General features: G+C 61.3%; 1 protein-coding gene across 7 annotated transcripts in view; it reads right to left on the bottom strand.

Moving 5' to 3' along the window:
* The window catches only part of TSC2 (TSC complex subunit 2), a 38105-nt gene that overhangs the window by 5473 nt on the left and 17493 nt on the right, over positions 1-15139 (bottom strand). The window contains exons 17-33 of one of the 7 annotated variants that reach the window (XM_036824778.1): positions 14590-14712; positions 13703-13809; positions 13357-13507; positions 11943-12065; positions 11324-11458; positions 9700-9889; positions 8746-8839; positions 8425-8527; positions 8068-8162; positions 6791-6919; positions 5197-5361; positions 4895-5047; positions 4642-4754; positions 3881-4096; positions 2334-2537; positions 1553-1621; positions 180-310 (exon numbers count right to left, since the gene is read on the bottom strand). In XM_036824778.1, coding sequence (XP_036680673.1) covers positions 180-310; positions 1553-1621; positions 2334-2537; positions 3881-4096; positions 4642-4754; positions 4895-5047; positions 5197-5361; positions 6791-6919; positions 8068-8162; positions 8425-8527; positions 8746-8839; positions 9700-9889; positions 11324-11458; positions 11943-12065; positions 13357-13507; positions 13703-13809; positions 14590-14712 — 2301 coding nt within the window. The remainder of the gene's footprint in view (positions 1-179; positions 311-1552; positions 1622-2333; positions 2538-3880; positions 4097-4641; positions 4755-4894; positions 5048-5196; positions 5362-6790; positions 6920-8067; positions 8163-8424; positions 8528-8745; positions 8840-9699; positions 9890-11323; positions 11459-11942; positions 12066-13356; positions 13508-13702; positions 13810-14589; positions 14713-15139) is intronic. The other 6 variants (XM_036824779.1, XM_036824780.1, XM_036824781.1 and 3 more) reach the window with 6 other exon arrangements.

Below are 15139 nucleotides of genomic sequence, written 5' to 3'. Positions count from 1 at the left end.
TTAAGGTGGAGGTCCCGCACCTGCCCCCACCCCCGCCTCAGCCCCCACCTCCCACCCGACCCTCCCTCTCCCTCTCAGTAGCTGGGCTTGAGGTCTAGAGGCCCGCCTGGCAATGGAGGTCCAGATGGCAAGCACCGACAGGGACCCTCAGGCCGGCTCTGGTCCCCGGCTGCACTCACCCTGCTGAAAGCTTCAGTGTGCCGATAGCTCCCGTCTGTGCCTAGGGTTGCCTCAAAGTCTTCCAGTTCGGGGGGATCCACTGGCAAACTAGCCTCGCCTGGACTTCCCTCCTCCAGAACTACCGCAGAGTCTGGAAAGACACACACGGTGCTGCTGGGTGCCGGCCCGGCCGCCAGGAGCTCACGTGGCCTCAGGGGTACCAGCTTTCCCCCCACGAGAGGGCACAGTGGCCCCCCAGCAGGGCCAACCCTTCCCATCGAGCCAGCTGGAGGAGGGCACTCTGAGCGCCCTGGGTGTGAGCCCTGACACAAGGTGTCTCCTACATGGGCTCCCAGGGGTCAGGATGAGAGGACATCTGGCTCCTCTAGTCCCCACCTACCCACCCCAGTGTCCACAGAAGCCGCCTCTGCTCCTTCAGCAAGGCAGGTGGGCAAGCGCAGGCCGGACCCCCATGAGCAAGCCGCTCCCCCCACCCGCCTGAGATGGGGCCTCGGCTCAGGAGGAGGGCATGCCTACACCAGCCCTCAGGAACTGGGGAGAAGCCAGAGCTGGTTGAAAGACTGCAGCGGGAAAGTCCCTGTGTGGGAACACAGGCTCGGGAGCCATTCTGGAGAGTGGAGGCTAGCCTTCCGAGTCCAGGCCAACTCCGAGCCCGGCGCACTTAGGAGAGAGCATGACGCCCCCAAGCCGCGTTTCCTGTGCCAGAGCCAGGGAGAGGGGGGTGAGAAGAAGCAACCGAGTTAGCGCCGCCCGCACGCAGCCCCGCACGCGCGCAGTCCATTAGCCGCCCACGAGAGCCCCTCTGCCACTACACGCTCCTAGCTGGCTCCTGCCCACGCAGTAGGGCCTGGGCAGCTGGAGCCCCGAGCAGGCCACACCCTCCCTGCCGGGGCCTGGGAGCCACGGGCCAGAAGCCGGTCTGCAAGGCCCTTGGCCAGCCCACTACGAAAGGCAGACACGTCCCAATTTGTGGGTTCACAAAGCCAGTCAGACCACCAGAGGCCGGGGCAGGGGCAGCTCGGCTGAGCCCCCGAGCCAGGCTCGCACCCCAAAAGCTATCCTCTGTCGGCCTCTGGGGTTCAGTTGCCCAAGGTCACCTCCTCAGGCCTGAAGAAGGGGCTGGGAGGGCCTGTCTGGCTCAGGAACAGAGCTCAGCCATGAAAGCGCGAGACAGCAGGGGTTCCCGCTGGCAAAGCAAACACATTCGGCACCGACGTCCTCATGCGAGTCAGGGCCCTGCACCCAGAGGGCGACGAGAGGCTGAGGTGCCATCATGGAGGGGTGAGTGGATGAGGGACGATGAGTCAGCATCTAGAGGGCACAGTGGTGCTCTGCAGCAAACACCGCTTTCCTTAAAGAGACGCACGAATACCTGCCCAGGAAATGCTCCTGTGCAGCTTTCCTTGGCAACTGGACTGATACAGGGAGGAGAAAGAGGCCACTGCAAGGGAAACCGTGAGCGGCCAGTCAGCAGAAGGAGAGACTACGCACAGGTCGAGCAGAGAGGACAGGCACCACTAGTCCTGCACAGACCCGGAGCCTGGAGAGAGAGAGGGGAGGGCCAGCGATCGGCTGGGGGGATGGGTGTGGCACACACGGGTCCCAGCTCTCCAAGCTGCTGGAGCGGACATCTGGGGCGAGGAGTGCATCCCTCCTTCTCATGAGTAGAGGTCCTCGGCCTCTAAGTGTCATCTGGCCACAGGGAAGGCCGGGGGTTGAAGGACAGCACGGGCCCAGCTGGGCAGGGCCATGAGAGCGCAGGCAGGAGCAGGCAGGCTCAGGTGTGCTCGGCGCATCCAAACCCAAACCCAAACCTAAACCCAACCAGAAGTGCGGCGGCTTCCTGGAACCCCTGGCACCGGGCATCCCGAGGAGGGTGCAGAACCAACGCCTCGCCTGGCCCTGCCCGTGTCCACCCCATGAGTAGGGCAAGCTGAGCAGGGCCTCGAGCCCACCGATTCATGGTACCGCGTCTCCAAAGAAGAAGGTCGCCCCTGCAGGAGCAGGCCCCGCTCTCTGGAGATGGGCGTCCCCCAGCAGCCAGCCTTCTCCCAATGCCTGAGGCTGGCAGCACCAAGAAGGCTCAGGACCCCATCCCGGGCGCATCTGCCATCAGACAGGGCACACCAGGTGGGCGAGAGGCCAGCGCTCACCTGTGTTAGAGCGTGGGGGTGGGGGGGGCTTGGCTGAGCCGGCCGCCGGCACCGACAGCGACTTGTACAGGGCCGTGTCGCGACGCTCCTTGAAGCGCTCGGCGGCCATTAGGGCATTGGACAGCTCCTGCAGGGGCGTGTTGTTGATGTCCGAGGAGAAGGGGCTGAGTGGGTTCTCCAGGCTCATCAGCCAGCTGGTGTTCCCTGCAGCGGGGCAGCCAGCACCCCACAGGGCTCAGGGCTCAGGCCCAGCACGTCCGAACAGCCATCCCCTCCCGGCCCTCCCCGGGCAGCCCCAGCCACACTGGCCTTTAGGGAACATGCCTCGTGCTCCACCAGGGAGTAACGGTGGGGGGACCAGGCAAGGCATGCCCCTGGCCTTGCCCTGACGCTCCCACCCCCAGTCCTCCTGCCCCAGGCCCTGAGGTCAGGGCAGCCACCAGTGGTCACTGGCCTCAGTGACAAGCACAAGGGGCCCTTAGCTCACAGCACCTGCTGCCCCAGGGCAGTTCCCACACTCAGGACAGGCTCAGCCAGGCTCAGGGCCAGAGGGGGAGCAGCAAAGGCAACTCAGCGCAGCAGACTCCTCCCCAAAGGGGGGCTCTGGGTGGGGCCCAGAGAGGCTTCTGGGCTCTGTCCACTCTCCCCTCCAGGCCCAGAGGACCACGCTTGGACTTGACCTTCCTCACTTAGCAGCCTCACATCCCAGCATCTCACTAGACCTCAGTCCACCTCCTCCCTGCCCACCTGGTTTCCTGCCTCCCCCACGGCCATTCCCTCACAGGAACCGGGAGGACTGGGCTAACACACACGAGGAGGCTCTCCCTGCCCCGACCCCCACGGCCCCACAGCCTGGCACGCAAGGCCTCCATGGGACCAGCACCCTATCCCTCTCCTCACCACTCGGTCACCACTGGCCCCACACTGCACCTGAGATGCCTCCCAGGCTCTGGGCCTTGGCTGAAATGCCCCTGTCGTGGGCTGAGTTGTGTCCCCCCAAATTCACGTGTTGGAGCCCTAACCTCTGGGACCTCAGAAAACGACTGCGTTTGGAAACAGGCTCTTTAAAGCGGTGATTAAGGTAAAATAAGACCGCACGGACGGACCCTAATCCATTCTGACTGGTGTCCTTAAAACAAGATTAAGACACAGACGGACGACCGCGTGAGAATGCAGTGAGGAGACGGCCGTCTAAAAGCCAAGGAGAGAGGCCATAGGAAAAACAAGCCTTGCCGACACCCTAACCTTGGACTTCCAGGCTCCAGGGCTGGGAGGAAATAAATTCTGTTGTTTAAGCTGTCCAGTCTGTGGTGCTTCATTATGGCAGCCTGAGCAGACCAGGACAGACCATCTCCTCACTTAGCCATGGGACCTCCCCTCACTGTTCCTCTCTGGGGACTCGGCTCAAAAGTCACCTCTGAATTGCTCCTGTGGCCCAGTCTGCCTGCCACTGGCTCCTGTGTGTCCAGAGCCTTTATGTAACTGTCCCACACTAGGGGCTGACAGCGGCCCAGGCCAGCTGAGCGCAGGTCCACCCCCCGGGGTACCTGTGGGCCTCCGGACCAAGATCTCCGCCCAGCCCTGGGTCAGCAGGGGGACGTAAGCTGCCAGGTTTGTCTTCTCCTTCTGCGCCGGGAGCTGGGTGCTGGCTGAGGCCTTCTCGGGCTTGCTGGGTGGAGCAGTCTGTGAGCCCGGGGAAGCAGGGCTGCCAGGAAAGTGGGAGGCTGGAGCATCCAAGGCACCAACTCGAAGGCCATGGCCCCCTGAGGAGAAGGAGAGCAGGAGGGCTGGTGACCACCACCGCCCAGCGGAAAAGCCACTGGCAAGGCCTGGCTGCTCCACCTGGGGTCTGGGCTGGCCAAGCCCTGAGCTAGTGCCCAGAGGCAGCTCGGCCATCCCCAAGCATGGCCCTCTTCCAGTGTCAGTGTCAGCCTTGACGGACCCAGGGCAGCAGGAAGGGCCCCCATCACCTGCCCCATAGTCAGACCATGGCTCATTTCAGCTACAGCAGAGTAAAAAACTCCAGGGGTGAGCTGGGCTGAGGGCCAGGGCTGCTGAGGGCTCATAAGAAACACTGACCACAAGAACAGGCCCCCAGCGGCAAGGGGGCCTTGTGCCACAGCTGCACAGAAGGTCATGTCCCCCCCGCCCCATCCCCGTGACGAGGGCTCACAGGCAGCACTCTAGTTATTCAGAAACTGGAGCAGGCCTAAAGGCAGCCACCTTGATCCTCAGCTCCCAGGACCTTCCTGAGCACAGGGACTCGCAGAGGCACCCAGGAGGGAAGGCAGGGTGGGCAGAGGCTCACCAGACATGGAGCGGACCCGGTCCCGGGCTCCACAGCACACCTGTTGCCCGGCCTGGGACTCCAGCTTGGCTGGTGCCTCCTTTGTCTGTCTCACGTGCACACTGGGGTCAGAGCTGAGGACAGAAGGGTCCCCGCAGAGCGTGACCAAGGTATTCCATGGGCTCCAGGCCAGCATGACACTGTCTCTCATGCAGGCCTGGGCTCAGGCCAGCCACCATCAAGGCCAGGCAGGCAGGGGCAGAAAAGTGGTCACCTCAACTCTGGGCCGCCCTGCAGCTCTCCTGAGTCCAGGCCCAGCAGAGACCGGGTCCCAGTCCCCACGCTCGTTGTCACGGTGACAAGCTTGTTCCCAACCAGCCAGGTTTTGGTCCTGCCACCCGCCAGGAGGAACTCTCCCACAGGGGACCTGAAAGCACAAGAGTGTTGGTCAATACCTCGCCCGCAGGAAGGAGCCCCGTGTGCCACTCCTGCTGCCCCTTTGACCAAGTGCAGTCACAGAAGATAAGCTAGGCCCTGCCCTCTGGCCCTGCCCCAGTCCTGGAGCCCGACTCGCACCTCTTGGGGACCGCCGTGAAGTTGGAGAACACGTATCTGGCCATCATGTCCAGACACGTCTCTGTGAGCTCCAGGTGGAGATTTTTCAAGTTGTCGTCAGCCTGGGCCATTGAGTTCTCATCTGCAGACCCCAAGCTGGCGCTCGTGAGAGATGTCTGGATCCTGCTGGAGGGAGGAGCCACGGCGAAGTCAGGGTGCCACGTGGGGGCCGAGCCATCTACCACCAGGGCCAAAGCTCAAGGCATGCAGGTGCTGAGAGGGCTGCACTCAGAAAGACCCGCCAGGGCGTGTGGCCAGTCGAGCCACAGCTTGGTAAACCGAGTGGACACATCATCCCAGGGGGTGGGCAGACAGGGGCTCATGGGAGAGACCCAGGCCTGCTCACTGGAGCACAGGCTTAGGAGACGGGGAGAGACAGGCTATCCCCTCACCGAAGCGCAGAAGAGTCAGGTGATGGCTTTGTGGCAGAACAGTGTAGTCATGCAGAGACACGGAGACCACAGGACACACAGACAAAGATTGCATTCTGCCCACAGGGCCACCTCCCATGGAGGACAGGAAGGGTCTGGGCTTCGTGTGAGGCTCTTCACCCACACACTTGGGCCACCCCGGCCCTGCCCCAGTGACCAGGAGGAGGGGCTTGTGCAGGTTTCACTCTGATACAAACTTCATACTCCCTATGCCGAGTTTTGCTCATGATAAAGAATTTGTTGGAAAAGAGCTGAAAGGGGAGCCTCACTGACCACTCCCCAACCCCAGCTCCCCCCCAGGTCAAACCCCACTTGGTAGAAGCCAGCCTGAGGCTGGAGCCCCAGCCAGGCGTCAGCAAGGGGGTGGGTCTCCGAGCTGTGGGACGCTGAGGCCTGAAGGAGCTTCCAGGTGAGGAGACAGTGCAGCCTGGCCTGTCGGCACGAAGCAATAACCCCCCCCAGAGCCCACACCTGCACCCAGACACAGCAGGGAGAAGTGATGAGACTGCACCCCTGGAGAGGCCAGGCCTCCCCTGCCCGGCCTCTCACAGGCTGGCCCCCAGCCCACTGCCCTACACAAAAGCCCCCATTCCCTCTCAGCTACAACAGAAAACAGACCTTTTCTAGAAAAAAAGCTCAAGAAGAAAGTCCACTAAAGAGGATATGAAAGAAAAGCCGAACCCTGGAGAGTGTGTCCCCACCTGACCTGCATGGGCGCTGCTTTCATTTGCAAAGGCCCCTGACCTCCAGGGACAGGCCTGTGGGTGCTGCCACTGGACACCCTCTATCTCACGGTGGTCACCCTGCTTTAGGCTCCCAGGCCAGCCTCTGAGGATGCTGTGCAGCCAACCCGCGCCCATACGAGGCTTGGTGACAGAATGCAACCTTTTCACCCCTCTCCACCAGGCTCCCCAGGCCCAAGGGCAGGGCTTGGAAGGACGGGCCCCTGCGGCCCGAGGGCTGTCACTTGGGCTCTCCTCCAGCTCTGGCCAGGGAGGGCGTGGGCAGGAGATGAGGTCATGCAAGCAGCCCCATGCACCGCCACCCGGGTGCTCCCGCCTGGCAGCGCCACTTCACGGGCCAAGCTCCAGGGTCTGAGCCCCCCACCCAACAAAGCCCACTACCTGCGGACCACATGTTCAGACACACTGATGCTGCGGCACCGGAAGGCATCGGCTGCAGAGCTCTCCTTGAATTCTTTCACGGGTGGAGAGTTATTCAAGCCTTGTTTGGGGGGTCTGGCTATCCTCAAACTACCAGGTGAGGAAGGAAGGCCCAAGCCCCAGAGAGCCCAGCTCCCGGGAGGGGAAAACAAGCCATTGGAGGGATGAGGAGGAAAGGTCACAGGCCACAGGGTCAGGATGGAGAGCCCGCGGGTGAGATGAACAAAAAACCATGCCAGAGGCCAGTTAGCAGGGGGAAGAAACAGAAAACAAAAATGCATGAAAATACATCTTGTAAACATGACAGAAAAAGTAAGGTTTCACGCATGATACCAAAACAAAGAACATTAGTGCAAACTAAACGTGTGTGGATCGCACCGCACGGCAGATTCCAGGCTGTGCTGACCAGGCGTCCCGCCCACCCGCTCGGGACCAGGTGCTGAGGCCCTGAAGGTCACAGCTCAAAAAGAGGTCAGTTCTTAGCTCAAGGCCCCGGCCCCCAGCCACCAGGACCTTGAGAGAACAGCTTCTGACTTAGGTCACACTGACGTGGTCATTCTGGAAAATGCCGTATTCCCACCTAGGGAGAGCCAAAAAAGCTTGGATGGGAAGGTGGGGGACAGGAAGGGGGGCAGTCATTCAAATGAAATGCAAACGAAAACACAAGGCCTAGCACGGCTCTTCTCAGATTTGGCGAAAGCAGCTGTGATGAAGAAGAGCGTGTCCCCCATTAGCAATGGGCTGGGCGAGAGCTCGGGGGGACAGGCCACCCTGGCCCGAGGCTGGGCATCTGTGGACCCTGGATCCTCCCATCCAGGCCAGGTGTTTGGCTTCTCAGGAGTCAGCTGCCCTGATGCAACCCTGGGCTTGTTCAGCGGAGTCAGTCCCAAAACCTGATGCCCTAGAACTAGCACCTCAATCTCCAACTCAGCAAATCTGTACTCGCCCGTCACCCAGGCAGGATTGGCCACGACCCAGCACACAGGCTCCACAACACCGCAGGCCACAGCAACCGGCTTGCTGAGGAGCAGCGCTGGCCTCTCCAGCCATGTGTGGGGCATTCGCAGCCTTCTCAGGCCCCGCCCTGCTTCACAACCCCAGGGCACCTTGGAGCCCAGCACGGTCTGAGCAGGGCACGCCCTCAGCCCCAGCCCGTACGCACCATGCCGACCACAGGCCACAGCTTGCGGGCCTGCCCTGCCCCACTGACACCAGGCCCGCCCACGCAGGCCCCGCACCTCTTGGGCCTCTCGTTGAGACTGGTGCTCCGTGCTCTAAAGCTGTCCTTTTCGGGGGTGTCATCAAAAGACAGGAGAACGTTGGAGCGCAGACCCTGGCAGAGTGGAGCAGACCTGAGCCGCAGGCCAGAAGGCACTGGCCCTCCAGGCACCCACAGGCTTCTTCCCCCCACGCCTGCCAGCCCAGGTACACCGTGAGCCTGGGATGAGCTACAGGCCCAGGACAAGGGCGGCAGAATTGTGTCCCAGTGGCACCCCACCTCTCTCTCCCCTGCCCGTCACCCTGATCCAGCCATGGTGAGCCAACGGCAAAGCAGGTCCCGGCCCTAACAAGGGACACGGCCTCCGCTGGCTTACCTTAGTGATATAAGGAACAAAATCTTTCCGGAAGGGCAGGCGGCACCTAATGAACCACATGGCTATGACGTGATGGGCCAGGCACACAATGTACTGATTGAACCTGCGACAAGAAGAAAAGAGAAGTGCTGGAGGTCCAGCGTGGCACCCGAGGGAAATGAGCCAGGAGCTAGGGGTGCAGATCAGAGGTGCTATGGCCACAGGGAGCCTGTGTGGCTTTCTACTCCGAGAGGCCTGGCCTCCAGCAAGCAGAGGCCTCCAGCTGGCCTGGGCCACAACCAGGAGGGGCAGGGTCTCACCGGGATACAAGGCAGCACTTACTTGGAGGGGTTGGTATACGGCAGGGAGATGGCAAACACACTGGCATACTGCTCTGCTGCGAAGTTCCTGTAGAGGTGAGGCAGCCTGGCCAGAGCTGCAACACCAGGAGACAGCCAGTGAGGGAGCCCAGACGGGCCTGGCAAAGACGGGCCCACGGCCACAGCAGGGCGGGGTTTGCCAGAGTCCTGTGCTATGTGTCTAAAAAGCCAGTGCAGCCACTCCGACCCAAGAGGGCAGCAAAGCAGTGAAGGTCACAACCCACCCAAACAGGACCTTCCCCTGCCCCTGGGCCTCGGCCCTCTACTCCAAGGGCTGGCAAACTATGGTCCCCAGGCTCAATCCAGCCAGTGGCCTCACTTTATGACCTGTGAGCTAAGAATGGTTTCTACCTTTTCAAAAAGTTGTAAGCAAAAAGAACAGGTAGCCAAGGCATATCACACGTGGCCCTTTACAGAAGCAAAGCCCTGCCCTGCTCCTGTTGTCCACAAGCCTGAGGGCCTGCTGAGGGCCAGACATGCATGAGGTACTGGGAAGGAAGGGGCGAGCGGGGCACCCCGAGCTCCTGGACGTCACAACCTGAGGGGTGAGCAGAGCCCCTCCAAGTTGTAGTCTGTGTTGAGGGGGGACAGAGAGGAGGCTCTAAGAGCCAGGCCGAGTACAGGGACCAAGGTCAGGCAACAGGAGGCTTCTGTGCCATTTAAACTGACACTGAGGGGAGGAAAGAAGCCAGCCACTCAAAGGCCAAGAAGGAAAGCATTCAAAGCACAGGGGAAGAAGGTACAAAGGCCCTGAGGCAGCAAAGGGTGGCCCACGGAGCACAGCATGCCTACAGGCAGCCAAGGTGAGGTCTGAGAAGGCAGCACGAGTTACTTCAGGCAAGGCGCAGCCCCAAACTCAAGGTCCACCTCACTCACACACACCCAGATACACACGTGCAAAGCCACAGATGCTTACTCGACAGGAACTCGAGGAGTGGAATGGCCATGCTGGCCGTGGCTGAGATGTGCGTGAGCTTCACAACCAGGACAGGCAGCGCCTTGATGATGATGTCAGGCATCTCCACGCTGCAGATGGCCAGGGCCACCACGCACTGGCTGGCGCAGCGGTAGATGAGGCCTTGCTCCAGGCAGTACACCATCTCCCGCTGTGGGACAACACGGATGCCTCAGACCAGGCCCACCACAGGCTGGCCCTCTGTGCCCCGCCCCTGCCCACAGAGAGCCGTTCTGGTGAGCCAGGGCCTGGTCTCCCCTCCACCACTCCAGAATGTTCTATAGAGGAGAAGACCAAGACCCAGAAAGGCCAAGTGCCGTATCCCAGGTCTCAGGCGCTTAAGCAGCAGAGCCACCAGCAGCTGACCCCACCTGAGCCAAGGGGACAGCAGGGCTGCTCCGGTCAAGGTCTTCCTGACACCTCCCCACACACCCACACAGGCGGGGTCCCAGGTCCCCAGCCCACCCTGGAGCCAGGACACGCTGGGGTCATCACCCCCTTGGTTCTGGAATCCCCAACTGATTGGCCTTTTGGCAAGGGGAGGATCTGCCTAACACAGCAAGGCCGCCGGGCCCACACCAACCCTGGGCAGAGTCCCCCATGAAGATGGCTCAGCTGTGCCCAGCAGGAGACAAGCGCCATCTCAGGCCACAGCCTCGGGGCAAACCACCTGGTAGCTTAAGGCCCCGTGGATGATTCTGATTTCCTGCAGCCAGCCCCACCCCTTGGAAACACTTTGGGCCTTGAGGGTTCTCGGGGAACCTTCAGCCCAGTGTGGCCAGCTACCCCTTTGGAGCACAGCCAGTGAGAACCAGGCCAGGCCACACAGGAAGAGCTGGAGCTCACACTCACCCCAGGGGTCGGGGTGGGCAGTGAGGTGGGGGATGGCAAGTCGAGTGTGAGTTTCCAACAGCACTTTGATCAAGAGCATGGGCTCACCGCCCAAACAGGACTGAGTCTGAGTTTAGGCCTCTCGCCTTGCTGTGACCTTGAGTGGGCTACCTGACCTCCCTAAGACTTCTGTTCCCTGATTGATGAGGGCAGAGTGACAAAGAAAAGTATCAGGAATTTAAAGAGAAAGTAAAGGTGATGGCTCATTGCAGACCTCCCACCCAGCAGTGCAGAATTAAGAAAACAGGCATTACTGCGTGTGCTTTTTGCACCTGATGACAGAGTTGGAGGTAGGCGGAGGGGGGGCCCTCTGCCCGGCTGCTCTGCCTCTCAAAACAGGCTCAGCGCCACCAAGCGGCTCAGCACCTATCCTAAAGCTGTAGCAAGGACAAGCCAGGCAATGCTCTTAGAAAGAAAATGGCACTGCATATGTGTGGAGGGGGGATATTCAAGCACTTCATTAAGCCCACTCCTCCCTGAGAGAACTCAGGAGCACCAGCGAGTTCAAACGTCCACGGTTCCAGGCTGGGCCAGCTGGCAGGGGTGCACTGGCCACATAGGGAAGCAGAGCCAGCTGCCCTCGCCCTGGCCCAATAGCCACCCGTTAGGAGGAAAAGGCTGGGCCCCTTTGGCTGAAGCAAGCATCCTGGGGACCAGGCTTTCAAAGTTCAACCATCCCTCTCCCATCTGGTACCTGTCTGGTTTTGTCCAAATAGTTATGGTAAGAAATTAACGCCGTCAGCACGGGAACCACAGCGAGATGCAGGTCGGTTCTGGAGAACCCTTCTGGGGTGCTTCGGAGCCGCTCGAGGGTCTTGGGACCTGAAAGCTAACAGCCAAGGACCAGATGTGAAGCCCTGCCCGGCAGCTGGGTCAAGCTGGGTGGCCAGGGGGCACGGGTGGCCCCTGAGAATGAAGGCCCAGCGGGAGAAGGGGTCAAAGCCCAAGGACCTTCCTACTTCCTGTTCTAGCCAGCAGTCTGCCTTCTCAGAGAAGTGGGAGGCTGCCCACTGATCCGCCAGGGAGACAGACCCCGGGGAGGAGGAGGGGGGAAGGAGTTAAGACCCTGCTCAGTTCTGCAAACTCGAGCCTTTCACTGAGGCCCCCAATCCTCTGCCCGAGTTGGGATGGGAGGACAGGCTCCCAGAGGCACCATCTGCACTCCAGCCGGGGTCCGAGCCTCTGAGGGAAACAAGTTTGCCTCCCAGGCCTCGGTCTTTCAGAGCTGAGGAACTATGCTGTGGCCCCACCCACCACACAGGCCGCGGACCCGCCGTGCACGACGCAGGAAAGGTCCAAAGCAGAAGGCGCACCATGGAGCAGAGGGCGGCAGATAGCTGGTCAACACTACACGGGGAGGTGAAGATGAGGACCTTGTAGCGCAGCGACTCGGGCAGCTTGCTGAGCACCAGCTTCAGCACCTTCCAGTCAGTCTCCTGCAGGAACAGGGAAGATGGGGTCTCAGGGTTGGAAGCTTGGTCTGGGCAGCAGCAAGGCCTCAGACCTGTTCTCCTGCTCTCCACACAAGCCTGGGCCCGCAGTCCCTGCAGCTCGGGGAGCAGATGCCGCTCAGAGAAAGTCAGCCCTGGACAGCGGCCGCTGCCTCCAAACACCAGGCAGGGCAGGAGGCCCAGCGCAGCACCGCCCCTCTCCTCTCAGCAGGACCTGGAACTTCTGCACGCCAGCTCCATCTTCCCCACCTGCCCAACGGTGATCCGAGGATGGCCTACCAAGGGCACTGGACCCAAGGGGCTCTGACGATGCCCGCCCAGAGCACAATGAAGATGGATCTGGAAAGAAGCTACTGTACTAGCTTAAAGAGAAGCAAGTATTCCTCAACGATCCATGAGCCCAGATACCTGCCGCAGACCAAAGTTGACCCAGAGCCACAGCATCGAGGACAGGGTTGTGGCCTGCATGGACCTTCCCTGGTGAGCCCTCCCAATCTCCACTGGGGCGACCACTGCCCATAAACTACATCAATGGCCAGGAGTCCTAAAAGCCTTTCCCCAGATCCCACCTGTGACACGGAGACCTTGAGACTCTCACAGGAAATCTCCGACAAACCCCTTTAATGCCAAACCCCGGTACCCCTGGGGAACCTGCTACCGCCTCTCCATCCAGCTCTGCTTCCCCACCCGTGGCCCCCGGGAGCGCCCCCCAGCCTATTCCGGGCTGCCCAGCCCCGCCTGCGGCGCACTGCTGACCAACCCTCCTCCCTCATTGCCCCATTGGGGAACAGGCCCAAGCTCCTCCACCTCCCACCACAGGGAACTTACCTCCCCTACTTCCAGGCTTTGCTTACTCCTGCCGCTGGAATCTTCCCCCCCTTTCAAGACTGCCCTCACCTGCCCCTCCCCATGCCCCCAACCAGATGTGACGGCAACCCCCCGCTTCGGTCCCGCACAGCCTGTTGGTGCCTCCTCCCAAGGCACACCCCATCCTACAATCCAGTTATTTGTCAATACACCTCACACTTGTACCAAAACCACCTCCCGGAGGCAGGAACATCTCCTCAGCTCCACGCCCAGCTTCCGGTGATGCACCACACACAGCAGGCGCTCAACACACGGCTACGGAAACGTTGTGAGGCCTCGAGGAAGCCAACCTAGAAACAGGCAGCGAACCTCCCAAGGTTGCCAATGCAGGAGAAGAACTGTGGCCCCCGGGCAGCACCAATCACTGCTTGGTCTGACCTAATGCAGCCAGAGGGTCTGACCGTCTCACCTGCTTCAAACACTGCAGCAGGACACGGAAGAGCAGGGAGTAGGGCAGCGAGCCGAGCCGCACGGCGGGGCCTGCAGGTGCCGGGCCAGGGGGCCCAGTGGGAGGTGACAGGGGGCCACCAGCCTTCTTCTCAGAGCCCCTCTCCGGCTCCCTGTGGAAGCAAGTGGGAGAAGCACTAAGGCTGGAGCTCCCGCTCCACAAGGCTAAGGACGGATGCAGGCCCCAAGCCCCAACCCAAGGCTGTGCTCAGGATGCCTCCGGGACCTTCCCTCAGACACAGGACCACCCCAGGGCAGAGGGCAGCGAGCTCCCACCCCCCCGCCCGCCCCAGGACCCAGGACCGTACATGTAGTCACAGACGCAGTAGGGGCTGAACTTCACAAGCCCGTCCTTGCTGGGCAGGCCCAGGCGGTGCAGCGAGTCGGCCCGCAGCTGCAGGAGGAAGTCGAAAGCCTGCGGAGAGCGGGAGGCATGGTCCAACAGAGAGAACGCCGCCACCCGGCCACGCAGACCTGCGCAGCTCTCGGGAAAGGCTGCCGCGCTAACAGCAACAATGCCCTGACTTCACCGCAGACGGTGGTGCTGGCGGAGAGGCGCGGGCACTCACAGCCTCCTCCCTCAGAGCCCATGGAGGCTGTGACATTCCCACAAAAGCTGGGCAACACGGCAGCCTCTCACACCTGGGGCAACAGGGGGAGTGGACATATTGCACCTGCCCAGGCATCATCGCACAGCCCCGGTATAGACAGCAGAGCTCTGCTCAGGACACTGTCGACACTGTCGCTTCCCCCAGCTATTGGTGGGTCATTTAACTGGGCTCCCCAAACGACAGGGGGCTGCCCCATTGGGCGGACGCTCTGAAAGGGACCGGGGCTTCCATCCCAGCGCCCTCTGCTCATCCTGGTGCCAGCTCCCATGGTGGAAGCTCAAACCAGTATGCCCTGCCCTGCACCCCCGCTGCCAGTCACTAACAGACTCCGCGGCACCAGGGGTCTGGGGCTCCAGAGCAATTCCCTTTCTCTGCCCCCATCTCAGGCCGCCATGTGACTGAGAGGCATGCAGACCACAGGCAAAGGAAAAAGCAGCAGGTCCTGGGGAAGACGCAGCCACAGTTGGTGCTAAGGAGGGAACAGTCTGCTGAAGACCCCTCCCAGGCCCCCCGCCACTTCTCCAGCCTGCAGCCACTGCGTTCACCAGGCCGGATGCAGCTGCTGGGTGCCCCAGGGAACATACCTGCAGCCGGATGCTGCTGGCAATGGGCAGGGTGTAGGTGTGCTTGTAGTGGAGCTGGATATGGCTGACAAGCTTCTCGTACACACGTGTGGCGTGGCTGGCAGGCAGGGCGTACAGCTTGGTCTGCAGAGAGAGCGTGCTGGTCACTGCAAGGGCAGGAGGCCAAACTGCAGCCAGGGAGTCAGCACCTTGATGCCCGGGGGGAGAGGCCAAGCAATCACTTTGGAGGTAACTGGCCGCACCCACCATTCTTTAAAATGTACAAACACTTCAAGCCACCAACTCCGCTTCGGGGCTTCACCCCATGGGTACGCCCACATGTGCCCACCCTTGGTGAGGGCAAAAAACCAGAAACAGCCACGTATCTGTGTTATCAACAGGCAATCAGTTAATGAATCAGAGAAACCTGCCCAATGGCGCACAACACAGCAACACATGACAGGATCCACGTGCACCAACAGAGCACCTTCTCGACGCCACGAGGCAAAGTGGGAGAAACCAGGGGCAGAGCAAGGCGGGAGGTGTGCTTCGTGAGGGGTTATAAAGGGGG

This window comes from Balaenoptera musculus, chromosome 15 (genome assembly GCF_009873245.2).
Source record: "Balaenoptera musculus isolate JJ_BM4_2016_0621 chromosome 15, mBalMus1.pri.v3, whole genome shotgun sequence".
Lineage (NCBI taxonomy): Eukaryota > Metazoa > Chordata > Mammalia > Artiodactyla > Balaenopteridae > Balaenoptera > Balaenoptera musculus.
Note: the sequence above shows the minus strand (reverse complement) of the source record. Positions and strands in the feature narration are given on the sequence as shown.